The sequence below is a fragment of the Toxotes jaculatrix genome, chromosome 4, assembly GCF_017976425.1.
Source record: "Toxotes jaculatrix isolate fToxJac2 chromosome 4, fToxJac2.pri, whole genome shotgun sequence".
Taxonomy (NCBI): Eukaryota; Metazoa; Chordata; class Actinopteri; family Toxotidae; genus Toxotes; species Toxotes jaculatrix.
In genome coordinates, this window is record NC_054397.1 from 15,140,807 (window position 1) to 15,168,161 (window position 27,355).

Sequence of the window (27,355 nt, forward strand, 5' to 3'; positions counted from 1 at the left end):
AGCTCAAGCTTTGCGTCAGGGATTTTTGCATTATCTATAAAATCTCTTTAAATCACATGAGCTGAATTTAGTGACAATTCAAGCAATTACAGACAGATAATAGACATGATTACTAAAATATGGCTTATGGTTACATTTCATAAGTAATGATTTACAGTATGAACCAGGGGTCAATGAGTAATTTATAACAAATCAAAGGAAATCACTCTGTAGGTGTAGGTAAGCTGTAGGTGCACAAACACATACAAAAAAAAACTTTCACTGGTATAAATTACGACTGACTTATTGGAAGATCTTGTCAATGACAATGACAGACACAAGATGTCTGTGCCACTGTTCTAATGAAGAAAAGTTGCATATTTCAGAGCTGAAATACATCTTTTAATTAACACAAACCGACACATTCAAGTAAATTTCCATACCTCAAATTAACACAAAAATAAAGTGCGAAGAAAAGCTCTTTTTGAACAAAAAAAGAAGTCTTATATTCTACGGATTCTTTCTATATGTAAACGAACCTAAAGTGTGTTTCAGCATATCAGAGGAGGCTATGTACGGCCAGTGGGGTCTTCATCATTACTCACAGCCCCGGCATCACATAAGCAATGTTTTCCAGAGTGGAGGCCTTAAAAAAAAAAAAAAAAAGAAAGAAAGAAACAATGAAAAGCAAGTATTTCCTCCTTGAGTCATAAAATACTGGTCGAACAATCATGTCACTTGTGCATATGTAGAACCTGCAGACAATATGCAGTGTCTGCATGCAGTGCCAGTGTCTCTCACCAGTGTGTGTTGTGTGCAGCTTCTCAGCTCTGGTATCTGCATGGTGAGGCAGATTAAAGGAGCCAGGGCGCACAGCAGAGAGTCCAAGAGCAGAGACAAGCCACTGGACATGCACACCATTTTCTGCAGAATACACAGAGCGGCCAGAGAGTCCTTAATGCGGCGAATACGCTGCATGTTTGCCAGAAGCTAAATGACACGTGCCCCCTCTTGACCCCTGCACTCAGTCATTAGACAGAGGAATGAAGCAAAGACATGTGTCAACACTGGAGCAGACTGTCAGTCAAAAGTTTTAGATTTTAGGACTGCGATGTCTCACAGCTTTAAAAAAGTTTTTCCATGACTTTTCCCAAAATAGTTTTTGTACAGTTGGTGTTGTCTGTTTTCAAAATCTTCTAAGAAAAAAACAACTACAAATACATTCACCTCCCACAGTAACATGGATACTGTAATTTAAATAAATTATTTCTTCATAATACATTCTCTTAAACGACAACAAGAAAATCTTCTTGAACAAGCAGATCCATGTGAACACAAAAAAGCCTGAATAAAAAGCAGTTTTCTACACTTGGGAGTGGGAGAAACATTGACATCACGTGAGCCACAAAACCCAAAATAGACATCTGCAGAAACTGGTCACTATTAATGTAATTTAATTTGGTTTTGCTTTTATTTCTACTGTATGTAAATTAAGTGTCTGATGCACACCTTGTAGACAGGCGAAAAAGAAAACAGCATAATGCAAATAAGTTGAATTTGAGCAGAAAAATTAAAATAGGTGCCTTGTGGGAGTCAAAACTAATCAAAATTACTTTGATGTTTTGGTTCCTTTTTCAGCTCCAGGATGAAAACTGCCATATTTTTTTAAATCACAAAATATATTGTGCCACAATACAGTACACTGAATGTTTCAATCCTATTTTGCTCATACTGTATTTTTGTTCCTCAAAAATCATAGGCCTTTCTAGTGTTAATTCATGAAGGCACAACCCCTTTATTATCTACGCAATACACTCACAGTATTAAAGAAAGCATCACAGACCAGTTTTAAAAACAACAACATTTTGTTATATATTGACTGAATCTACTTACATCTGTCTCCTGAAGATGGCGTCCAATCAGGGACAAAGACTCCCCCAGGAGGTGCAGGTGAGCTGCAGCACTGACAGGATCCCTATCAGAGCAGCCAGGACTCTTGGATGTGGATCTGAGAGTGTCCCAGGCTAAACCAGTGGTGCTGCTCATGGAACTAAAGGGACTACAGGTGTCAGTCATGGTGCTAGATATCACCGGATTAACAAAGGGGCTAACTGTGGTACCAATGGTTGTCACTGAATTAGGAACAGGTATGAATGGACAAGGCCTGTGGGTTACTGGACTGACAGGAGGGGTGACAGGTCTGGTCCTGGTACAGTCTGCTATTTTGTGCTGATCGTGTAGATATACTGAGTACTCTATCACAGAGGTTGGACTTGCCTGGGGGAAACACAAAGACGTAAAAATGATGATGAACTGAAGTGAAAGTAGAAAATACAGGGACAAAAGAGGCTTTTGGACAATTACCTGATCAATGCTGCCCCCTGCTGTGCAAGACGAATGCAACAGGTTGTCTTGGATATCCTGAGAGAGAGTTTAGATATTAGTCCCGCAGCTAGAAAGGAAGGTGTGAAATCACAGGCGGTTTGTGTCAATCCTGAGCCATGCAGAGTTTTAACAGATGAGGATTTGTACTGGTCAATCGTTTATTTTGTGTAAAGTTTTAGTATACTAGACAAATTTTGCTCGGCCTGTTTGGTGATCAAATTTTTATTGATCTCCTTACAATACAAAAATGTATTTAATCCCATGTTCTTACATCTCATCTGTTCTCTCACCTCTTCTCCTCCTCCTCTCTCTCCCCATCTGTTGTGTGACATAAAGACTGGATAGACAGGCGGGAAGCCTGAGTACGATGCTCCATAAGGCTCAGTTCCACTACTACCTGTGCTTAAGGAGATTACTGTGAGACAACAGAAATTTGTCCTTAACTAATACCTTACTTTTTTTTTTTTTTTTAAATTCTCAAGATAAGTCAAAACCTGACATTTCAATACAATTATTTTATCTACAGATTTATAAGTTTACATACACTGTGACTGAAGATTTTCTGTCTGTATTCATATCTGATTGAGCACCGTTTTTCCCATTCTACATTTCCTCCTCTGATGAAATATCCCCTTTCTTCGCCCCTAGACACTGTGGTCACGTGATTACTCTTAGGTGTTTTTACTAAAATCACTACATACAATGGGGCAAAAAAGTATTTAGTCAGCCACCGATTGTGCAAGTTCTCCTGCTTAAAATGATGACAGAGGTCTGTAATTTTCATCATAGGTACACTTCAACTGTGAGAGACAGAATGTGGAAAAAAAATCCAGGAAATCACATTGTAGGATTTTTAAAGAATTTATTTATAAATTCCTGCGTAAAATAAGTATTTGGTCAATAACAAAAGTTCAACTCAATACCTTGTAATATAACCTTTGTTGACAGAGGTCAAACGTTTCCTGTAGGTCTTCACCAGGTTTGCACACACTGCAGCTGGTATTTTGGCCCATTCTTCTATGCAGATCTCCTCTAGAGCAGTGATGTTTTGGGGCTGTCGCTGGGCAACATGGGCTTTCAACTCCCTCCACAGATTTGCTATTGGGTTGAGGTCTGGAGACTGGCTAGGCCACTCCAGGACCTTGAAATGCTTCTTACGGAGCCACTCCTTTGTTGCCCAGGCGGTGTGTTTGGGATCACTGTCATTCTGGAAGACCCAGCCACGTCTCATCTTCAATGCTCTCGCTGATGGAAGGAAGTTTTTGCTCAAAATCTCATCTCATGACATTCTCCCAGTCCTCCTCTGGATCATCCACATGGTCACGGGCAAAGATGGGCCTGGACATGTGCTGACTTAAGCAGGGGGACACATCTGGCACTGCAGGATTTGATTCCCTGTCGGCATAGTGTGTTACTAATGGTAACCTTTGTTGCTTTGATCCTAGCTCTCTGCAGGTCATTCACCAGGTCCCCCCGTGTAGTTCTGGGATTTTTGCTCACCCTTCTCATGATCAGTTTGACCCCAAGGGATGAGATCTTGCGTGGAGCCCCAGATCGAGGGAGATTATCAATGACCATGTATGTCTTCCATTTTCTAATAATTGCTCCCACAGTTGATTTATTCACACCAAGCTGCTTGCCCATTGTAGATTTACTCTTCCCAGCCGTGTGCAGCTCTACAATTTTGTTCCTGGTGTCCTTCGACAGCTCTTTGGTCTTGGCCATGGTGGAGCTTGGAGTCTGACTGGTTGAGGCTGTGGTCAGGTGTCTTTTATACAGATAATGAGTTCAAACAGGTGCCATTAATACGGGTAATGAGTGGAGGACAGAAGAGATTCTTAAAGAAGAAGTTACAGGTTTGTGAGAGCCAGAAATCTTGCTTGTTTGTAGATGACCAAATACTTATTTTACGCAGGAATTTATAAATAGTAGTATATAATCCTACAGTGGGATTTTTTTTCCACATTCTGTCTCTCATAGTTGAAGTGTACCTATAATGAAAATTATAGACCTCTGTCATCATTTTAAGCAGGAGAACTTGCACAATCGGTGGCTGACTAAATAGTTTTTTGCCCCACTGTAAACACACACACAAACACACACACCTTTACCCTAAACCTAAACATTTACCCCTTACCAGACTGTTGTCTCGTCTTGCTGAGGGAGCCTACTGGTTCCTGAAAAAGTCGAATTATAACTCATCACATTGAAGGTAACCAAGGAAACTCATAATCATAATATTTTGACCACATCAACAACAGTACCATGATAACATAATGATAATAGTCTTTAAAAATGCATTTCTAATAACTTGGAATGCATAACCCGACACTGTCAGAAACAAATTCTCAGAGAGCAGGAACTGGTGCACTGAATTATTCACACCATTACAATGACCTTTGAGTTTTACAGTTTTATAGAAAGTTGAAATGAAACGGCTTGTATTCGGTTGCAGCTGAAACATAACTTCACCTTGTGAGGCCTCTTGGTGCCATGTTCCTCAGTATCTAACTCTGGTTCCTCCAGGACATCCACATCCATCACACAGTATTTGTGAGACCTTTTGTTCTCTCTCTCGACTCCACTGGGCCTGTTTCACCATTCATCTGTACAATCAGTAATGAGAGGGACAGTGATTGAGAGACTAGAAACATTACGTAATGCATACTGTAAGAAATGAAAGAAAATTAATAGTCAGCTATTCTTATGACTGATTAACCACTTTACTCATTTTTCAGTATCTTTGGGTTTTAGACTGGACAATTAAAAAAAAAAGACAGTGGACAAAACACGATACTTGAAGATGTTGCTGTGGGCTGTGGGAAATTATAACAGACATTTTCACTATTTTCTGACACTTCATAGATGAGACTCTATGAAATGTCAGAAAAGTTTGCTTCAAAAATAATTCAGTTAAACTATGACTGAAAAAAAATGAATATTATTTTGATGCTAAAGCATGTGTAACTCCATTTGAATACATGTTAATATTTAGGCCAAAAAATTAGTGTTAACAAAAGGTATTTTGCTCAAAGGTGTCTGAGTCTAACCAAGCATGTTTGCTGAAAGTACAGCACTGGCACCTGGATAAGTGAATGAATCATTACCTGATCAATTTCAGCTAAGTTTACAGGGTTATGGTATGGCATTGTAAGCAGAAATTAGAGGAAACAGACAGTTTTAGGTGCATTATGGTTTTGTGCTCCAGCCTTTTTCTTTAAATGGGCAGGAAAAAATGCTATAATTTGGATGACTTTTTGTAGCATTAGGGCGGTTTCCACCTAGAAAAAGTCAGCTTACACCAGAGGTTTTGTCTGTGAGAGACACTTGGGAGGAGGAGGGGGGGGGGGGTTGCATAGGGAGAGACGTGTGGCAAAGATAAGGTGTGAGGTGAAAGTACAGGTGCATGCAGGTGCAGGGAAAAAAAAAGAGTTAAGTTAACCAGTCATTGTAGTTTGGCTCGCTTATCAACGCCATCAACAACTGCAGCTGCAGCATGAGCAGGGAAACAGTCCATGGATACAACTGTGGCACACTAACATAACCCATAGCGTCCCATAGCCACAATTTCTGTCCAAAAAAAATTGACTCATAACTCAGTCAAATCTACACACACACAAACAAACACATACATGACGCACACTTTCCAATGGTGTCATTATCTTTGATATCTATCATAAAGTCCACAAATTCACTTACAAATCAAATCAGAACTTGCCTGAGAATCATCAGGTTTTTAAGTTTTCTTCAGTATTAAAGAAATCCAGTGATATTTACCTGTACATCCATGAGCACGCTGCAAACAGGAACTGCTAATAGCTACTTCGGCGTACTAATTTTCCAAAATGGGAAAAAAATATAAGAAGACTTGGGGAGCTTATAGGCACCGATTAAGCTACTTTTTGTCAGTCAAATGTCTGGCGACGGTGACCAAGAGCTTGGTAACTTGCTGCCTTTAATGTTACTAAAACCCAGAACTTCATTCTTTTCAACTGTGTTCACAACACCTGTAAATTAAAACAAATGAAAACGAGCTGTACAGGCTGTGTTCGTGTTGTGTCGTTCAAAGTTTGTCGTCGACGTTTTCGGGCCAAAGCCGCCGCTAAAACTTTGACCGTAACTTCCCTAAAAGCTAACGTTAACTTCAGAAAACTTTTGTGAAGGGCTTATCAGTCGACTGAACAGCGAAAGAGCGTGTAACTACACAACTTGTGATTAAAAGAGAAAAGCCTCACATCCAGCACAACTTTTTTTCCACCGGTAGCCTCGGCCAGACTCACAATCTCAGCCACATGTCGGTCACGGAGCTAAACGGCGAAGAGGAGGAGGAGGGGGAGGAGGAGAAACTGCTGATTCACGTTTAGTACTTACCCGGTTTCCCCCCTCCCACGGCTGTCTGCCTCTCTGCTGACTCATGTTAACCTGGAGCGAGGGGTAACTGAGTTAATAGGTTACCAATTGTGATGTGTATGTGCAGCTGGCTGAGCGGATGCACGTTAGCTGGTCTGAAGTTCAGGGTGACACAACACTCATAAATATATCTTTTGAATGGCTGATTTTAGCAGATTGTGCTTATGCATTGATATGTATGCTATTTTAAAATATAATTTCAAATGGGAGTATTTACACTCTATGACCAAAGTATGCAGGTCTTTACATGTCCTTATTCGTTTGTGTTCTTTTGATGTGGAGCTATTGTAGATTGAGTTTGACCCTTTATTTCCAGTGAAGAAAGATCTTTGACATCAGTAAAATCAGTTTTTATTTATCCTAGACATCTCATAGATATTATTGCCTTTCCTGTTTCAACCTGACATGCACCTGTGCTCAGAGGGAGATCCACGAGGAAATGACCAGCGCCAACATCACTGCCTGACCTCACTGATGCTCATGTGGTTGAATTGTAATGCTCATGGTTTAGGGATGAGACAATCACATTTAGGTGTCATGTTCAGCTGCCCACATGCTTTTGCTCGTAGTGTAAGTGCTCCTAGCAGAACTGGATTGCAGGTAGTTTGTATCACTTGCACAAGCCATTACACGGCCATACATAGCATGTCACGGTCACTTAAAAGAGTCACATTAAGCATCCGACCAGGCAGTGAAGTACCGAATGGGATTTCAGGGCCATTAACACTCTTTTTATTTTGTCCTGTCTTGACTGTTTCATAACTCCATCTTCACCTTCCTTAGTAAAACATCCCAGGTTGCATAAAAGCAGTCCAAAATACTGCTGCTTTCTGAAGGAGTCTTCAGAAAGATTTAGATTTCTTAGAATTCAACTCAAAGTTCGCTCCAGGCTTAAAACTGACGGAGACTGTGCTTTTCAGCTTGTTTGGAACTCTCTCGCTTTGGATTTTAAATCTGTGGACACTGCAGACAGCTGTAAAAAAACAACTCAAGATTTACTTCTTTAGATTTGCCTGTCTGTAATATTTTTTAAATGTATTTCTATTTTAATTTATATATAGTTATGCTGTTTTTACTCCTCTTAAGTCATTTTTCCATTGTGAAGCGCTTTTCTGACATCCAAAAAAGTTTATGTAACATCTGAAAGATGCCACATAAACTTTTTTTTAATTTTATAACGTATAAAATGCATAGTTTTTCTTACAATCTGAGCTCTTGGTGTCATTGTATGAGTTCAGTCATTGAGCATTTTTCATCTCTGAGCAAATTAAACATAAAATGGTCACATCCTTCAAAATACATGTACCTTCCTCTGCTTGACGTTGCCCTGCCCATACCATACCATACCAACATACTTTCTCAGTATTGCCTCTTACTCCACTGAAACTTTCTTTTCATGTGAGCGTTGATAGCCTTATCAGTAATCTAGTAATGTGTTTAAACTTGTTTCTTATGAACTGAAAGCGCTGCTGTATTGTTTTGACACAATCATGTGATTGTTCTCCATGATTAGTCACTGTTTCAACACTTCCTCCCTCTCTGGCTTCAGAAACTCACACCGTCATGTTTAGAGTTTGAGCTCCTCCTCTCCCCTGGTTCAACTTTGGAATTTCCGAATCTGCACTGTCATGTTTAGCCCCCCTCCCCTCTGCTTTTCCAGGGCACTGGTAAAACTTCCTAACTCATGCTAAGTCCCTGTAGTCCCTCCCTCACTGCTTTTCCAAGCTGTGCTCAGAGTTGCTGCATCATGTTAACTCTCAGTCCCTCCTACTAGTTTTGCTGAAGTTGCCAGATCATGTTTAGCTGAGGTTTTGTGACACTGAGTTCCTGTTTTCATTCAGCTGCTGGAGGGAGGAGACAGAGGAGGACGGTATAAAAGAGGGAGAACACTGTACTGTAGACACTCAGAGCACAAGAGAGGAAACAGTGAATCACTGTAGACAACTATCAAACCAAAGGACTTCATCCTAACTGGTGAGCAAAACACAATATTTACATTGCTGTTTATATCATACTTTGAAATTCATAATCTCATGTTTTATGTTATACCTCTTGAATCACTATATAGTGTTGATGCTCATGCTAGAAGTATTTCTGACATTTTTATTGTTTTTCAGGGCCATAATGGAGACAGAGAAGAAGACTCAGACAGCAGCAGAGCAGATGACAGACAGGTAGGAATGAGCAGCTGTGATTTTTTTTGTATCTCTAAATCACCTTTCCTAACTCATTCACATTTCACCATCTGTGTGTTCACACTGGATTTAGTTTTATTGAGCACAGTTTCTTTTCTTTAACATTTTGTTTACACTAGATTTTGTTGATCGTATTTGCATTAGTGCTGCAACATCCAAATGTAGGTCTCTAGGACAGCATGTACAGAGGCTCTGTTTGTGCTCATGAAGGGTTAACAGCTGCACATCGCCTACAGCAGATAAACATCTATATGTTGTGACTCCTACAATGTATTCATATAATGTTACTGTACTTTTGAGTCCCCATATTAGCCCTACATGTGTTACCTCTTTTACACTTCACTGCTTTCTGTCAGTTGTGAGTATTTTAACCATAGTGAATCATCACTGTGGTCAGGAAGTGCCTGTTTTCAGTACATTAAAAATGTACATTTCCTCTTGCAGGGATCTGTCCGAACAAATCAAAAAGGTGACGAAAGAGAGTCACGTCAGGGCAGAAAACACAGCACTGATGCTGAGCTTCCAGAGGGGACAAGTTACCCTCCCACAATATAAGGTAATACACAGTGGTACGACTCAAATATTTAGATAATTTTACTTTTTCAGACTTTTACCTATGGTGGTCTTGTGGATACTAAGGTCCAGTGGCTCTTGGTCTGACACCAACCTCCTCTCCCTCTCCTCTTCAGCTCCTCCTGTGCTCACTGTATGAGATCTACCAGGCCTTGGAAGAAGAGCTGGACAGGAACGCCAACCACCCTGGTGTTGCACCCATTTACTTCCCCGCTGAACTGGCCAGGCTGGAGTCCATCGAAAAAGACCTGGAATACTTCTACGGCCAGGACTGGAGAGAGAAGATCGTTGTCCCTGCAGCCACTAAAAGATACTGCCACAGACTCAGACAGGTATGTTTCATTGTATCATAGACGTCGCACACATTTATTTAAACACGCATTTCATTCGTATTTAAAAGAACCTCTGTTTGTCTTAAGGTGATAGTGAAATAACACTCTTCATCCCTGATTTTCTCCAGATTGGTAAAGAAAACCCTGAATTTCTGGTTGCTCACGCTTACACCCGGTACCTTGGTGACCTGTCTGGAGGGCAGGTCCTGGGTCGCATCGCTCAGAAGTCCATGGGCCTTAAGAGCAACCAGGGTCTGTCATTCTTTGCCTTCCCTGGAGTCTCCAGCCCCAACCTGTTCAAACAGCTCTACCGCAGCCGGATGAACAGCGTGGAGCTGACGGAGGAGGAGAGGAACGGCGTGCTGGAGGAGGCCGTCAGAGCCTTCGAGTTTAACATTCAGGTGAGGAGCGATGATGGTTAAGCAGCGCGAGAAACCTGAAAGCAGAAATGTTGCTTTGAGGACAGCTTTACCTTACAAATCAACCTTTCCCCTTGCAGTTGTTTATGAAGTTACAAGCAGCTGATGGACGTTCTTGCCTCTGTTTTACAGGTCTTTGACGACTTACAAAAGATGCTGAGTGTCACTGAAAACCACCTGCAGAATGGTTCAACACACTCCAAACCAGTAACGACACTCCAGATCCCTGGAGCCATTATCAACACTTCCCCCCTGCTGAGGATGGTCCTCGGACTCTTTGTGGCTCTGGCTACCGTCAGCATGGGAATCTATGCCTTTTAGAGACGATACACAACAGTTAATATGATTTTAAGATCTTTGCTTTTGTACTGTAAGACTATTAAAACCCTTACCTGATTAAAATTCTGTAAGATTTTAACTGTCTATAAATACCAATATACTGTATAGTATTTTCATAATTTAACAGAGAACCACATTTGTATGTGCACTGAATGTAATTATTTCTGACTTTTTAGTTCCACAACTTGCTCTGTAACACAGTGCATGTAAAACATGCACTGAAATATGATACTTGTATACTAATAGTAATGTAAATACATTATTTTTTTTAATAAAATGTTTTTGTTGTAAGAAAATACTTTTTGTGAAGTATTTGACTGAGCTCAGGTTGGCACTGTTCATGCATGCTATTTTCTTGTAATGGGTATGACACTGCTGATGTTCATGGTCCAGCTGGTTGACATTTCCACTAATGTTTTGGCATTTGACCATGTGCCTGCTGTTCATCTGGCCCTTGGTCTTATAATAGTCCCTGTTCACAAGATTGGACAATTAAACAAACACAGTTACTGCTGGTAAATCATTTACTGCTCGCAGAATTATTTTTGCCCTCATGTCATCAGGCTAGCACCTGATGACATGAGCACTGATACTAATTGTTATTTTCATTACTAATTAACTTCTTAATTATCTTTTACATCAATCATTTTTGCTTGATAAATTAGACAATCTATATCCAGGACTACTCTATAAATAAAATAATCTCTGTCCATTTAGCATGTTTCCCACTTCACAGTAAGTTTGTTACAAATAAGCTGTTATAAACTGAACATTCAGCTGTTCGATTACATCCTGTCACATTCAGTTTATGATAGCGTTCATGTAAATTAGAAAGAAGAACTATGGTTAAGTGAAAAAAAAAGAAACCACACTTTTTCACCTCAGTGACCTCTTCAGCTCTAAAATGTGTTTAATAAGCAGCACATCATACTCGTGTAAAATTTGGTATCCACTTTTATTGTGTTTTCAAGATTTTCCTAAAACCTGTGCACTGGTGGCACATATTATAAATTAAAATGGAAAATGATTGTTAACGGCAGCCAGGGCAAACTTCTGGCTTCGTCCTAGGCCTGTTTGATAGTGACACAAATCAGTACAGTGCTGGTATCTGTCTCCCCCTTGAGGACAACTAAAAGAAAAAACAAAAGTCATGTCGAGAAATGATTGTACTTCACTGGAATTGGCTTACCTCAACCTTAAAAGGCACAGCAAAATGAGTAAATCAGAAATGTCCTCTTATTGTCACTTATGCTGTCCAAATCTTTGAAAGCTGAAATAATGCTTTACATTCAACGTACTTTCCTTTCTACTGCTGTAGCTTCTCTCTCAATATCTTGTTTGTGCTATACATTATGCAGTCAGCATCGGAGAGTACACGTCTAACACTCAAAGGGTAAAAGCATTTTGTTTGACCAGCCCCAGGAGCTCTGGAAATGCATCACTTGCTGTAAGAAGGCCATCAGCACAAAACAAAGATCCAAAATCTTCATACTAGAAAAAGAGAGACAACTACAGCGTGGTTTACAACGGACAGGGTTAATTCACAAAGTTACCTCAACATGCCAATCTCTATCCACCATTGCCTCAAAACACACACGCGCGCGCACGCACTCATACACGGACGCACATCAAAACACACAATCATCTATGAAATCTACAAGCTACAGAGTGCCAGATAAGGGGTATCCCAAGGTGCTTTAAGAGGGACTGCACAGCATATGTTGTCTTTGTAAATGTCACTGACAGTAAACAATGAAAGTACACACAAAGGACTGATTTTTTAAAACAAAACAAAGAGCACAAACCCGAGGCAAAGCAAAGGAGAGGATCCGTTTTGTGGAAAGGCAAAAAACAAAAACAAAAACAGATCCACATAATAAAAGCAGCTTAAAAGGGAAAAAACTACAGTACAGACAATGAACCCAAGTCAAATATAAAAGAATCAATCTTCAAAAGCTAAAATGATGATTCTCATGAATTATCATGGGACCTCTTAGCATATCTTTGCTCAGAAAAACCTAAATCATTTTTCTCTGTTTTGATGATTGCATTTCAGTAGACAGGCATGTTTTTTTTTTTTTGTGACATTCAAGGCCATGGTATCATTTGGAAAAACACAGTAACTTCACTTCATGTTTTCACTGGCATTTCTGAAAAACAATGCTGTCTACTTGACCAAGATGAATCTCCTGCATTTTCTCCTTTGATATAACATATTGCACATCATGTCTTGAAAGGGGAAGTAAATGACATTGGTGACATGCATTACCAATAACAATCACAAATTAAAATTGACTGTCAGTCATACAAAAGTTAAATTACTTTGCAGTAATATTTTGCTACTTGTTCAGCTTTCCATATTCTTCATCGATTTGGCACATTGTCCTACTATTAAAGGCAAAGAGTCAGACCTAAGCAATGTACTGTAGGGCACAGTTTTCAACATCTGACTGCATCCTAAAACACCCTGCAAACATCTGCATAATGCCACACCACCTTGGCTTCCTGTCTGAACAGCTAGGACAGTTTTGGCTAAAAAAAGGTGCAGTTACTTTTAGGCAGGAGCAGCCACCTGGGGCTGCTCAGTTGGTTTCATACGTGGACAGCAGGGCTGCATCTACCGGCTCCATGCAGGATGGGCAGGTGAAGGAGCGCATCAGCCAGGGGTCAATGCAATCCACGTGGTAGATGTGAAGGCAGGGCAAGAACCGAATGGGATCGCCATACTCAAAATCCATCATGCAGATCACACACCTGAAGGAGAGAGAAGCACATATTTCCCATATTATTAATCTTCAAAAATGAAGAAAACTTGCTTGTAAAATTAGGCCCATTTAATCAGTTTCACAGATTTTAAAACTGAATACAATTAACCTTCCACAAGTATTGTTAAAAACCAACTTATTGTCACTGACCTAAATGGCCATTTTAACCAACGGCAAGAATAACTACAATGTGTACATTGTGGAAAGATCAGAAACTGTTCAATCTATTTTTAACAATGAATTAACCAAAGAATTTTCTTCAGCTTTAAAACATGTTTAATAAACAGCACATCATACTCATGTAAAATTTGGTACCCATTTTTATTGTGGTATTGTGTTCATAGTGTTAAAAAAAAAGGGGTACACTTTTGCTTTCTTTCAGGCTGCCTTGAGAGGATGTACTAATGTGCTAGGCACCTGATGTCACATTCAATAACTAACTCATAGGGCTATGTATAGCTTATCACCCAAACAATAATGTAGGGCAATACAACTGTGCATCCTGTCAACATGTTGTTTATAAGCACTATGGTGTTGACCAAAATCCTACATTATCTTAGTCAGTGGGCACCTTTACTCACTCAATATGACATGGATCACTTTCTAACCTGTTAAGAGTCATTTGTATAATAGATAAATATTTGTAAATATCTTGCATTTTGCAGCATTTCATTTTCACTTTTATCATTTAATTGCAGAATGCTAAATTAGGACCAATAATGACTGCAGTCAGCTAGGTCTTCTGATTGGTTAAAATGTATAACAAACTGTTCTTGTTAGAGTCTGTAGAGCACACTAGTCTTTGACTGTGCTTCAGTGACTGAACCACACTACCACAACTTATCTATCCAAAGGCTTTAGGCTAGAGTTGTATTTTAAAAAATGGTACTAAAAATGAACCGTCTATTATATTCCATTAACATTGTGTGTTAATGGAATATAATGGAACCCTGTCTATTATATTCCATTAACACACAATGTGCAATGTGCTTTTTCCAATTTCAGACTCACTCTTTAACTTTTTTGTCAGAGGGGTCAGAGCCTGGGTCAAAGATGCCTTTGGGTAGGTGCTGGATGAGACCAATGCGCTGCGCAATGCGGACCTGCTCCTCCTCGGTCAGCTGGCTGGCCAGACGACTCTCACCTGGTGTGGGATGGTACACTGGCACCGGTTGAGCGCGCTCCAGGAAAAAAAAAGGAACAGCGTACAACTAGAGTCATCTATGAAGCAAGTCCTCTTGGAAGGGGGAATTTAAATATACAGAAGAACATGGAGCCGTACGACAAATGGTATGACCCCCACAGAGCCCTGATCTCAACATCATGGAGGCAGACTGGGATCATAATGAAGAAGACGCACTTCATTATGAAAACACAGACAACCCAAATCCACAGAACTGTGAGAAGTTCTCCAAGATATTTGGAACTACCAAGTACTTTGAAAAACTGTGTAGAGGAGAACTGGTGCTGTTTTAGAGGTAACACCAGTTGCTTTCGTTTTGGTTTTTCTCTGTTCATTGCACTTTGTGTAAAGTTAATTGATAAATAATAACCATTCCTGGCATTTAAAAAAATAAAAAAAACATCCTCACTTTACTTTTTATGCCTACAACTTTTGCACACTACTCTATGCCAGTATTATTTTTGCATTAGAGGTTATCAAATTCCAGATTTACGTTAATGTTAGTGTCAGTGTGGTAAGTTTTAAAGGTAATTTGGACTATTCTTAGTCTTGGTATTGTCTGGAATTTTGGTTGTCATAATTACCTTAGATACCTTATGTTGCTTTATAGATACTGAGATTCAGCAGTCTACACCATGCAGGTCTACAGTCTACAGGTATCACTGATTAGTAGACTTTATAGTAATGGATTATTAAACGTTAATGATGCGACATGTCCTTAAATCCCCGGAGTGTATTTCATTTGACCCCCCAGGCTGCTCACTTGGTATGGCGGCGGAGGCTCTCCGGGCAGACTGCCCCCCTCAGACTCGTTCAACAGCGACAGGTCATCCGCACCTTGCGAAAACAGACAGTTCCCCATTGAACTGAGACCACCATGAGAGGGTCCGATTCTCTCTTAGACTGAGGGACACTTAGCAAGTGTCGACTGGAGCTAAGCTAACTAGCTGCCGTCTGAACGATTTGGCTTAGCGTTAGCTTAGCTAGCTGTTAGCTGACAGTTTGTTATCATTCCGCGAAGAGCTGAACGGTGAATCAGCAGGAGAAGCGACGTCGCTCATTCGCCCAATACTGAGTTATACGGTGGCTGGTAAAACAACCAGTGACAAAGATTTCTACCGTTACAGTGAGGTGATGTTTTGTGTTGGCCTGTTGTGTTTACAAGAAAAAAAAAGACACGGACCGGATATACCATCATCGGGATGTATATTACAGACATTCAAAATAAAAGCGGACACTTTTGAAATTTAAAAATGTGTTTTAAATGGTTTTAACTGTGGAGGCTAAGAACATACTAAATAGCCAGTATGGTCACTGCAAAAATCCCTCTTTGATTGTTAAAACACGAACTGTAATAAATTTTAAAAATATCTCAAATCAGATAAAACATGAAACAGTTTTCTGTAAAATGTTATGCTGTTGATTCAGCATCTTAACCGACCAGCTGTTAGATCACTGTAGGTCAGCTGGCACTCTGGCTGGGGTATATTGAATGGATATGCTGACTCAGCAACACCTGCGATTGGTCCTGCAGATTCTCCACCTGCTCTGGGTCTTTGAGGCTGCACGTCTCTGCTCCAAGAAGTCAAAAAGCAGACATTAGTTACATTGTCCATTCAAAAAGGAGCACCAGTCGCTGGATAAATAACTCCCTACCTGGCTTGAACAGTAAAATGGCCTTCAGGCAAGCAAACTCAGTAGGGTCAAGAGCCAGGGCCTAGAAGCGATTGAAGACCTCTTCCAGGATGTGCAGGTCAGCTGTGGGGAGGCTGCTCTTGGCCTGCTTTGTGGGGAAAAGGTCTGGCAGAGACAGAAGGGGACAGCTGTCCATGGGCAGGGACCACTGGATGGCACAGAGGAGGAACATCTCACTTCAAGCTTCTTCAAGGAGGATCACCTGAGAATATCACAGAAATACAGCACGTGTTGTGAGCCTCACCCATGACAGAGCATATCTACTGGGTGATTTCAAGAAGAAATTAATGAGTTATGCTTAAAAATGATCTTTCACACTGTGTGACTTTCATGCATCTAAGTCTGCTGATGCTGCAAGTGGAAAAGATTAGCTTTCTTTGAATTTTCCTGCCTAACTCATTACTTGTTACAGTATCTGTGCAGAAAATTGTTAATGTTATCAGCACTAGCCAAGGCCAGACTTTGATGGACCATGGGAAGACTATGTGCTTGAGTAAGTCTTCAGAAAACAGGTTCAGACCAGTGTGATGGATGAGTGAGGCTGAACAATAAATGCCTTTTGCTTTCTCTGTCTTGTGTCTTGCTCTGTCACTTGACACTTAGATCCATTTGCATACCTAGCTTGTACAATAAACATTCTGGCAACGAAAATATATTGTCTTGGCGTTGCTGGTTTTCAGCAGGGATTTCCCTGCGGCCCACGAGAAAGTGCATTTACACCTCACAATTGGTTGCCGTATAAATTCACGGCTTTATACCACCTGTAGACCACACTTTGCTGTGGTCTACAGGTGGTTCTGTGTAGCCTGTCACAAATTAAGATAAAGTAAAATATTAACTTTCTGGCCTTTGTGACAATCAGTGGCCACAAGCTTGTCCTTTCAGCTGTCACGGTCTTCATCAACACTGTGGATCCCAGAGGGAGACAGTCACTCTCTGACTGTTTCTCAAAAGTGTGGTCACAGGCAGTGGAGCTGATTAGAGCTGAGTAAACCCACAGCTGATGAGTCAGAGATGCTGTTTGAAACTGGAGCATTGATAGGCTTATATGTTACCATTCAGTTACAGTAATAAGATCTTCTAAGTCACATCCGTGTTAATTTAAACCCAGTTTGGTTTCCCTTAGATTTGCTCAAAACAGTGTCAGGGGAAGAATATATCAGTGTGTCTCTTTATGTATCCAAGAAAAGTTGAGAGTTGAAGGAGTTTTGAGCAATGTGAAAACTCATGATGCAGGATCTGGTTCATCCATGATGAAAAGTAGTGACCACAGCATTATTATTTTGCACAGATTTTTTTGTTTTTCTCATTTAAACCAATGAAACTGAAGGTGAGATTTCTAGTAAGAACAGGATGGAAAGGTGGGCAATGACATAAGGTAAAAATGTAATCTGGTGAAATGTCAAAAAGACTTTTACCTATCGCTATTATTTGTAACTGTACTTTTATTTGACAAAGGAAAAAAAACAAAAACTATGATTGCTAACTGCGCGAGTTGTGTGTACTGCAGTATAGCAACATCTGAAGTCTGAAGGAATGAAAATAGTTCCATGAAACCACTGCAGATTGAATTTATTTGATTATGAAACAACTGAAACTGTCCATGGTGTATCTAAGGTGCACTAGATCTATTTACATATTAATTAAACAAAAGTTTGATGACAGGTACAGTGGCAATAGGTAAGTATTCCCTTGAAACACTAAATACTGTATTTGCAGTACATTTGCACACTAACACATTGTTTTTATAACTGTTAAAAACATTCAAAACAGATAAAAGCAAATTTTGTGCATTTCTGCTGTACCCATACTGAAATGCAGAATATTTACAGTTAAATGAAATGATAATAATTTCAAACAGCTGCGGGTGTTAGGCATTCAGCTGTGATGTCAAAATTAGGGTAAGGGTCTGGGGAATGCATTATGTCAATGACAGGACCCCACAAATATGGTAAAAAAAAGTGTGTGTGTGTGTGTAGGTGTGGGCGTGGGCGTGTGTGTGGGCGTGTGCCAGAATCCTGTGACCTCATAATGACAAATCATTCAAAGTTCTACTCATTACCATACGCCGGTCACTTTAGAATGTGTCCCTACAGAGTCTACACAGACTACCTGGTAGACACACTTTGGATCTGGTTGGATTGGAGATACATAGGAGTTTTCCTCATTATTGAAGTTTTTTCTTAACTTTCCCATGCTTGTGGATTCTCAAGACACATGGAAAATTTCCACCATTTGTGGGAGAGGAGGAATATGCATTTTTTTCCCACATTGTGAGTGGCATTCAGTGTCACAATAGCTTTTGTTGACTGGTTCACGTTTTGCAAATCAGACTGGTGAGGTCTTGCAGCAGGTATGGACATGCTGGCTCTAACAGGTAAGGATCGACGTGCTGAATAAGAGATTTGTTTGTGAGGTTTATATTGCTGCAGTGGTCTCTGTTTTCATAGCCACGCTTTTTTCTGTCTCCCATCACTACTACACAATCTGTGAACATAGCTGAAGCTTTAGATGTTTTTTCTTTTCAAGCTTTAACATAGTGAGAGTTCATTTACTCAAATGTAAATTTAATTTTTTCATGTCATTATCTCATAATGTCAGGTGCTGGTTCTGTGCACCATTTGCTCTGCATAAGCTTCTCTTTGTGTGCTCAGAGACCACTTACTGTATTTGCATGGCATAGTTTTTCTGAAACCATTGTCTCTGAGTAGCATTTCCACATGGGGTAGTTGAGATTTACCATTTTATATTTCAGTTGTGATAGAAGACAGTTTTCTGGAGATTTTTCTTGCTTACAAGAGGGAGGTGTCAAAACAGTTTCTTTTTTCCATATTTGTTAAGTATGAGATGTCATGATCATTGTTTTGACTGTCAAGACACCTTCACGCCTTGGAAGAGGGCCCCTCTTGTGTATTTCTTCCCAAGATTTCTCCAGTTTTCTGGAGATTTTTCTTGTTCACAAGAGGGAGGTGTCAAAACAGTTTCTTTTTTCCAAATCTGTTAATTAAGTATCAGTTGTCATGTTCATTGTTTTGACTGTCAAGACACCTTCATGCCCTGGAAGAGGGTCTCTCTTGTGTATTTCTTCCCAAGATTTCTCCAGTTTTCTGGAGATTTTTCTTGTTCACAAGAGGGAGGTGTCAAAACAGTTTCTTATTTTCATTTCTGTTAATTATCAGTTGTCATGTTAATTGTTTTGACTGTCAAGACAACTTCACGCCCTGGAAGAGGGTCTCTCTTGTGTATTTCTTCCCAAGATTTCTCCAGTTTTCTGGAGATTTTTCTTGTTCACAAGAGGGAGGTGTCAAAACAGTTTCTTTTTTCCAAATCTGTTAATTAGGTATCAGTTGTCATGTTCATTGTTTTGACTGTCAAGACACCTTCATGCCCTGGAAGAGGGTCTCTCTTGTGTATTTCTTCCCAAGATTTCTCCAGTTTTCTGGAGATTTTTCTTGTTTACAAGAGGGAGGTGTCAAAACAGTTTGTTATTTTCATTTCTGTTAACTAAGTATCAGTTGTCATGTTCATTGTTTTGACTGTCAAGACACCTTCACGCCCTGGAAGAGGGTCTCTCTTGTGTATTTCTTCCCAAGATTTCTCCAGTTTTCTGGAGATTTTTCTTGTTCACAAGAGGGAGGTGTCAAAACAGTTTCTTTTTTCCAAATCTGTTAATTAGGTATCAGTTGTCATGTTCATTGTTTTGATTGTCAAGACACCTTCATGCCCTGGAAGAGGGTCTCTCTTGTGTATTTCTTCCCAAGATTTCTCCAGTTTTCTGGAGATTTTTCTTGCTTACAAGAGGGAGGTGTCAAAACAGTTTCTTTTTTCCATATTTGTTAAGTATGAGATGTCATGATCATTGTTTTGACTGTCAAGACACCTTCACGCCTTGGAAGAGGGCCCCTCTTGTGTATTTCTTCCCAAGATTTCTCCAGTTTTCTGGAGATTTTTCTTGTTCACAAGAGGGAGGTGTCAAAACAGTTTCTTTTTTCCAAATCTGTTAATTAAGTATCAGTTGTCATGTTCATTGTTTTGACTGTCAAGACACCTTCATGCCCTGGAAGAGGGTCTCTCTTGTGTATTTCTTCCCAAGATTTCTCCAGTTTTCTGGAGATTTTTCTTGTTCACAAGAGGGAGGTGTCAAAACAGTTTCTTATTTTCATTTCTGTTAATTATCAGTTGTCATGTTAATTGTTTTGACTGTCAAGACAACTTCACGCCCTGGAAGAGGGTCTCTCTTGTGTATTTCTTCCCAAGATTTCTCCAGTTTTCTGGAGATTTTTCTTGTTCACAAGAGGGAGGTGTCAAAACAGTTTCTTTTTTCCAAATCTGTTAATTAGGTATCAGTTGTCATGTTCATTGTTTTGACTGTCGAGACACCTTCATGCCCTGGAAGAGGGTCTCTCTTGTGTATTTCTTCCCAAGATTTCTCCAGTTTTCTGGAGATTTTTCTTGTTTACAAGAGGGAGGTGTCAAAACAGTTTGTTATTTTCATTTCTGTTAACTAAGTATCAGTTGTCATGTTCATTGTTTTGACTGTCAAGACACCTTCACGCCCTGGAAGAGGGTCTCTCTTGTGTATTTCTTCCCAAGATTTCTCCAGTTTTCTGGAGATTTTTCTTGTTCACAAGAGGGAGGTGTCAAAACAGTTTCTTTTTTCCAAATCTGTTAAATAGGTATCAGTTGTCATGTTCATTGTTTTGATTGTCAAGACACCTTCATGCCCTGGAAGAGGGTCTCTCTTGTGTATTTCTTCCCAAGATTTCTCCAGTTTTCTGGAGATTTTTCTTGTTCACAAGAGGGAGGTGTCAAAACAGTGTCTTTTTTCCATATTTGTTAAGTATGAGATGTCATGCTCAATGTTTTGACTGTCAAGACACCTTCACGCCTTGGAAGAGGGCCCCTCTTGTGTATTTCTTCCCAAGATTTCTCCAGTTTTCTGGAGATTTTTCTTGCTCACAAGAGGGAGGTGTCAAAACAGTTTCTTTTTTCCAAATCTGTTAATTAAGTATCAGTTGTCATGTTCATTGTTTTGACTGTCAAGACACCTTCATGCCCTGGAAGAGGGTCTCTCTTGTGTATTTCTTCCCAAGATTTCTCCAGTTTTCTGGAGATTTTTCTTGTTCACAAGAGGGAGGTGTCAAAACAGTTTCTTATTTTCATTTCTGTTAATTATCAGTTGTCATGTTCATTGTTTTGACTGTCAAGACACCTTCACGCCCTGGAAGAGGGTCTCTCTTGTGTATTTCTTCCCAAGATTTCTCCAGTGTTCTGGAGATTTTTCTTGTTTACAAGAGGGAGGTGTCAAAACAGTTTCTTTTTCCATATTTGTTAAGTATCAGTTGTCATGTTAATTGTTTCGACTGTCAAGACACCTTCATGCCCTGGAAGAGGGTCTCTCTTGTGTATTTCTTCCCAAGATTTCTCCAGTTTTCTGGAGATTTTTCTTGCTTACAAGAGGGAGGTGTCAAAACAGTTTCTTATTTCCAAATCTGTTAATTAAGTATGAGTTGTCATGTTCATTGTTTTGACTGTCAAGACACCTTCACGCCTTGGAAGAGGGTCTCTCTTGTGTATTTCTTCCCAAGATTTCTCCAGTTTTCTGGAGATTTTTCTTGTTCACAAGAGGGAGGTGTCAAAACAGTTTCTTTTTTCCATATTTGTTAAGTATGAGATGTCATGTTAATTGTTTTGACTGTCAAGACACCTTCACGCCCTGGAAGAGGGTCTCTCTTGTGTATTTCTTCCCAAGATTTCTCCAGTTTTCTGGAGATTTTTCTTGTTCACAAGAGGGAGGTGTCAAAACAGTTTCTTTTTTCCAAATCTGTTAATTAGGTATCAGTTGTCATGTTCATTGTTTTGACTGTCAAGACACCTTCATGCCCTGGAAGAGGGTCTCTCTTGTGTATTTCTTCCCAAGATTTCTCCAGTTTTCTGGAGATTTTTCTTGTTTACAAGAGGGAGGTGTCAAAACAGTTTCTTATTTTCATTTCTGTTAATTATCAGTTGTCATGTTCATTGTTTTGACTGTCAAGACACCTTCACGCCCTGGAAGAGGGTCTCTCTTGTGTATTTCTTCCCAGGATTTCTCCAGTTTTCTGGAGATTTTTCTGGCTTACAAGAGGTAGGTGCCAAAACAGTTTCTTTTTTCCATATTTGTTAAGTATCAGCTGTCATGTTCATTGTTTTGACTGTCAAGACACCTTCACACTCTGGAGGAGGGCCCCTCTTGTGTATTTCTTCCCAAGATTTCTCCAGTTTTCTGGAGATTTTTCTTGTTCACAAGAGGGAGGTGTCAAAACAGTGTCTTTTTTTCATATTTGTTAAGTATGAGATGTCATGCTAAATGTTTTGACTGTCAAGACACCTTCACGCCTTGGAAGAGGGCCCCTCTTGTGTATTTCTTCCCATGATTTCTCAAGTTTTCTGGAGATTTTTCTTGCTCACAAGAGGGAGGTGCCAAAACATTTTCTTTGTTCCATATTTGTTAAGTATCAGTTGTCATGTTAATTGTTTCGACTGTCAAGACACCTTCATGCCCTGGAAGAGGGTCTCTCTTGTGTATTTCTTCCCAAGATTTCTCCAGTGTTCTGGAGATTTTTCTTGCTTACAAGAGGGAGGTGTCAAAACAGTTTCTTATTTCCAAATCTGTTAATTAAGTATGAGTTGTCATGTTCATTGTTTTGACTGTCAAGACACCTTCACACTCTGGAAGAGGGCCCCTCTTGTGTATTTCTTCCCAAGATTTCTCCAGTTTTCTGGAGATTTTTCTTGTTCACAAGAGGGAGGTGTCAAAACAGTGTCTTTTTTCCATATTTGTTAAGTATGAGATGTCATGTTAATTGTTTTGACTGTCAAGACACCTTCACGCCCTGGAAGAGGGTCTCTCTTGTGTATTTCTTCCCAAGATTTCTCCAGTTTTCTGGAGATTTTTCTTGTTCACAAGAGGGAGGTGTCAAAACAGTTTCTTTTTTCCAAATCTGTTAATTAGGTATCAGTTGTCATGTTCATTGTTTTGACTGTCAAGACACCTTCATGCCCTGGAAGAGGGTCTCTCTTGTGTATTTCTTCCCAAGATTTCTCCAGTTTTCTGGAGATTTTTCTTGTTCACAAGAGGGAGGTGTCAAAACAGTTTCTTATTTTCATTTCTGTTAATTATCAGTTGTCATGTTAATTGTTTTGACTGTCAAGAAAACTTCACGCCCTGGAAGAGGGTCTCTCTTGTGTATTTCTTCCCAAGATTTCTCCAGTTTTCTGGAGATTTTTCTTGTTCACAAGAGGGAGGTGTCAAAACAGTTTCTTTTTTCCAAATCTGTTAATTAGGTATCAGTTGTCATGTTCATTGTTTTGACTGTCGAGACACCTTCATGCCCTGGAAGAGGGTCTCTCTTGTGTATTTCTTCCCAAGATTTCTCCAGTTTTCTGGAGATTTTTCTTGTTTACAAGAGGGAGGTGTCAAAACAGTTTGTTATTTTCATTTCTGTTAACTAAGTATCAGTTGTCATGTTCATTGTTTTGACTGTCAAGACACCTTCACGCCCTGGAAGAGGGTCTCTCTTGTGTATTTCTTCCCAAGATTTCTCCAGTTTTCTGGAGATTTTTCTTGTTCACAAGAGGGAGGTGTCAAAACAGTTTCTTTTTTCCAAATCTGTTAAATAGGTATCAGTTGTCATGTTCATTGTTTTGATTGTCAAGACACCTTCATGCCCTGGAAGAGGGTCTCTCTTGTGTATTTCTTCCCAAGATTTCTCCAGTTTTCTGGAGATTTTTCTTGTTCACAAGAGGGAGGTGTCAAAACAGTGTCTTTTTTCCATATTTGTTAAGTATGAGATGTCATGCTCAATGTTTTGACTGTCAAGACACCTTCACGCCTTGGAAGAGGGCCCCTCTTGTGTATTTCTTCCCAAGATTTCTCCAGTTTTCTGGAGATTTTTCTTGCTCACAAGAGGGAGGTGTCAAAACAGTTTCTTTTTTCCAAATCTGTTAATTAAGTATCAGTTGTCATGTTCATTGTTTTGACTGTCAAGACACCTTCATGCCCTGGAAGAGGGTCTCTCTTGTGTATTTCTTCCCAAGATTTCTCCAGTTTTCTGGAGATTTTTCTTGTTCACAAGAGGGAGGTGTCAAAACAGTTTCTTATTTTCATTTCTGTTAATTATCAGTTGTCATGTTCATTGTTTTGACTGTCAAGACACCTTCACGCCCTGGAAGAGGGTCTCTCTTGTGTATTTCTTCCCAAGATTTCTCCAGTGTTCTGGAGATTTTTCTTGTTTACAAGAGGGAGGTGTCAAAACAGTTTCTTTTTCCATATTTGTTAAGTATCAGTTGTCATGTTAATTGTTTCGACTGTCAAGACACCTTCATGCCCTGGAAGAGGGTCTCTCTTGTGTATTTCTTCCCAAGATTTCTCCAGTTTTCTGGAGATTTTTCTTGCTTACAAGAGGGAGGTGTCAAAACAGTTTCTTATTTCCAAATCTGTTAATTAAGTATGAGTTGTCATGTTCATTGTTTTGACTGTCAAGACACCTTCACGCCTTGGAAGAGGGTCTCTCTTGTGTATTTCTTCCCAAGATTTCTCCAGTTTTCTGGAGATTTTTCTTGCTTACAAGAGGGAGGTGTCAAAACAGTTTCTTATTTTCATTTCTATTAATTAAGTATTTATGCCTTAAGTGCTTGCTCTGGGGTCAGGCTCTGGGTCTCTGTAAAGCGCTTTGAGACAATTTTGATTGTTGAAGGCGCTATATAAATAAAATTGAATTGAATTGAATTTCGTCCCAAGATTTTCCAGAGTTCTGGAGATTTTTCTTGCTTACAAGAGGTAGGTGCCAAAACAGTTTCTGTTTTCCATATTTGTTAAGTATCAGCTGTCATGTTCATTGTTTTGACTGTCAAGACACCTTCACACCCTGGAAGAGGGCCCCTCTTGTGTATTTCGTCCCAAGATTTCTCCAGTGTTCTGGAGATTTTTCTTGCTTACAAGAGGTAGGTGCCAAAACAGCTTCTTTTTTCCATATCTGTTAAGTATCAGCTGTCATGTTCATTGTTTTGACTATCAAGACACCTTCATGCCCTGGAAGAGGGTCTCTCTTGTGTATTTCGTCCCAAGATTTCTCCAGTGTTCTGGAGATTTTTCTTGCTTACAAGAGGGAGGTGCCAAAACATTTTCTTTGTTCCATATTTGTTAAGTATCAGTTGTCATGTTAATTGTTTCGACTGTCAAGACACCTTCATGCCCTGGAAGAGGGTCTCTCTTGTGTATTTCTTCCCAAGATTTCTCCAGTGTTCTGGAGATTTTTCTTGCTTACAAGAGGGAGGTGTCAAAACAGTTTCTTATTTCCAAATCTGTTAATTAAGTATGAGTGTTCATGTTCATTGTTTTGACTGTCAAGACACCTTCACACTCTGGAAGAGGGCCCCTCTTGTGTATTTCTTCCCAAGATTTCTCCAGTTTTCTGGAGATTTTTCTTGTTCACAAGAGGGAGGTGTCAAAACAGTGTCTTTTTTCCATATTTGTTAAGTATGAGATGTCATGCTAAATGTTTTGACTGTCAAGACACCTTCACGCCTTGGAAGAGGGCCCCTCTTGTGTATTTCTTCCCATGATTTCTCCAGTTTTCTGGAGATTTGTCTTGCTCACAAGAGGGAGGTGTCAAAAAAGTTTCTTTTTTCCAAATCTGTTAATTAAGTATCAGTTGTCATGCTCATTGTTTTGACTGTCAAGACACCTTCACGCCTTGGAAGAGGGTCTCTCTTGTGTATTTCTTCCCAAGATTTCTCCAGTTTTCTGGAGATTTTTCTTGCTTACAAGAGGGAGGTGTCAAAACAGTTTCTTATTTTCATTTCTGTTAATTATCAGTTGTCATGTTCATTGTTTTGACTGTCAAGACACCTTCACGCCCTGGAAGAGGGTCTCTCTTGTGTATTTCTTCCCAAGATTTCTCCAGTGTTCTGGAGATTTTTCTTGTTTACAAGAGGGAGGTGTCAAAACAGTGTCTTTTTTCCATATTTGTTAAGTATGAGATGTCATGCTAAATGTTTTGACTGTCAAGACACCTTCACGCCTTGGAAGAGGGCCCCTCTTGTGTATTTCTTCCCATGATTTCTCCAGTTTTCTGGAGATTTGTCTTGCTCACAAGAGGGAGGTGTCAAAACAGTTTCTTTTTTCCAAATCTGTTAATTAAGTATCAGTTGTCATGCTCATTGTTTTGACTGTCAAGACACCTTCACGCCTTGGAAGAGGGTCTCTCTTGTGTATTTCTTCCCAAGATTTCTCCAGTTTTCTGGAGATTTTTCTTGCTTACAAGAGGGAGGTGTCAAAACAGTTTCTTATTTTCATTTCTGTTAATTATCAGTTGTCATGTTCATTGTTTTGACTGTCAAGACACCTTCACGCCCTGGAAGAGGGTCTCTCTTGTGTATTTCTTCCCAAGATTTCTCCAGTGTTCTGGAGATTTTTCTTGTTTACAAGAGGGAGGTGTCAAAACAGTTTCTTTTTCCATATTTGTTAAGTATCAGTTGTCATGTTAATTGTTTCGACTGTCAAGACACCTTCATGCCCTGGAAGAGGGTCTCTCTTGTGTATTTCTTCCCAAGATTTCTCCAGTTTTCTGGAGATTTTTCTTGCTTACAAGAGGGAGGTGTCAAAACAGTTTCTTATTTCCAAATCTGTTAATTATGAGTTGTCATGTTCATTGTTTTGACTGTCAAGACACCTTCACGCCTTGGAAGAGGGTCTCTCTTGTGTATTTCTTCCCAAGATTTCTCTAGTTTTCTGGAGATTTTTCTTGCTTACAAGAGGGAGGTGTCAAAACAGTTTCTTATTTTCATTTCTGTTAATTAAGAATCAGTTGTCATGTTCATTGTTTTGACTGTCAAGACACCTTCACGCCCTGGAAGAGGGTCTCTCTTGTGTATTTCTTCCCAAGATTTCTCCAGTTTTCTGGAGATTTTTCTTGTTCACAAGAGGCAGGTGTCAAAACAGTTTCTTTTTTCCGTATTTGTTAAGTATGAGATGTCATGCTCAATGTTTTGACTGTCAAGACACCTTCACGCCTTGGAAGAGGACCCCTCTTGTGTATTT

At 39.7% G+C, this 27,355-nt stretch overlaps 3 protein-coding genes across 10 annotated transcripts; 1 reads left to right on the forward strand and 2 right to left on the reverse strand.

The window, feature by feature from the left end:
- Positions 1 to 20: 20 nt before the first annotated feature.
- Positions 21 to 9,739, reverse strand: LOC121180029. Of its 7 annotated transcripts, none has more exons than XM_041035142.1 (9): positions 6,600 to 6,676; positions 6,142 to 6,160; positions 4,837 to 4,970; positions 4,502 to 4,541; positions 2,655 to 2,779; positions 2,344 to 2,400; positions 1,873 to 2,256; positions 781 to 903; positions 21 to 625 (listed from the first exon to the last, which is right to left on the reverse strand). In XM_041035142.1, the coding sequence occupies exons 3-9, from the start codon at positions 4,903 to 4,905 to the stop codon at positions 581 to 583; spliced, it is 843 nt and encodes a 280-aa protein (XP_040891076.1). In that variant the 5' UTR covers positions 4,906 to 4,970; positions 6,142 to 6,160; positions 6,600 to 6,676; the 3' UTR covers positions 21 to 580. The 7 variants fall into 7 exon arrangements, with proteins under 7 accessions (XP_040891076.1, XP_040891080.1, XP_040891073.1 ...); XM_041035146.1 differs by having other exon boundaries at positions 2,655 to 2,761; positions 6,142 to 6,173; positions 6,217 to 6,669; XM_041035139.1 differs by having other exon boundaries at positions 6,142 to 6,173; positions 6,217 to 6,669.
- LOC121180031 (heme oxygenase-like) lies at positions 8,632 to 11,022 on the forward strand. Its single transcript, XM_041035147.1, has 6 exons — positions 8,632 to 8,748; positions 8,892 to 8,948; positions 9,414 to 9,525; positions 9,659 to 9,874; positions 10,003 to 10,275; positions 10,426 to 11,022. The coding sequence occupies exons 2-6, from the start codon at positions 8,899 to 8,901 to the stop codon at positions 10,612 to 10,614; spliced, it is 840 nt and encodes a 279-aa protein (XP_040891081.1). The 5' UTR covers positions 8,632 to 8,748; positions 8,892 to 8,898; the 3' UTR covers positions 10,615 to 11,022.
- A 502-nt stretch (positions 11,023 to 11,524) lies between these two features.
- On the reverse strand, positions 11,525 to 15,759 carry rnf11a (ring finger protein 11a). 2 transcript variants are annotated; one of them, XM_041037072.1, is made up of 3 exons: positions 15,344 to 15,759; positions 14,409 to 14,578; positions 11,525 to 13,386 (listed from the first exon to the last, which is right to left on the reverse strand). In XM_041037072.1, the coding sequence occupies exons 1-3, from the start codon at positions 15,440 to 15,442 to the stop codon at positions 13,215 to 13,217; spliced, it is 441 nt and encodes a 146-aa protein (XP_040893006.1). In that variant the 5' UTR covers positions 15,443 to 15,759; the 3' UTR covers positions 11,525 to 13,214. The 2 variants fall into 2 exon arrangements, with proteins under 2 accessions (XP_040893006.1, XP_040893005.1); XM_041037071.1 differs by having other exon boundaries at positions 14,409 to 14,581.
- Positions 15,760 to 27,355: the final 11,596 nt, after the last annotated feature.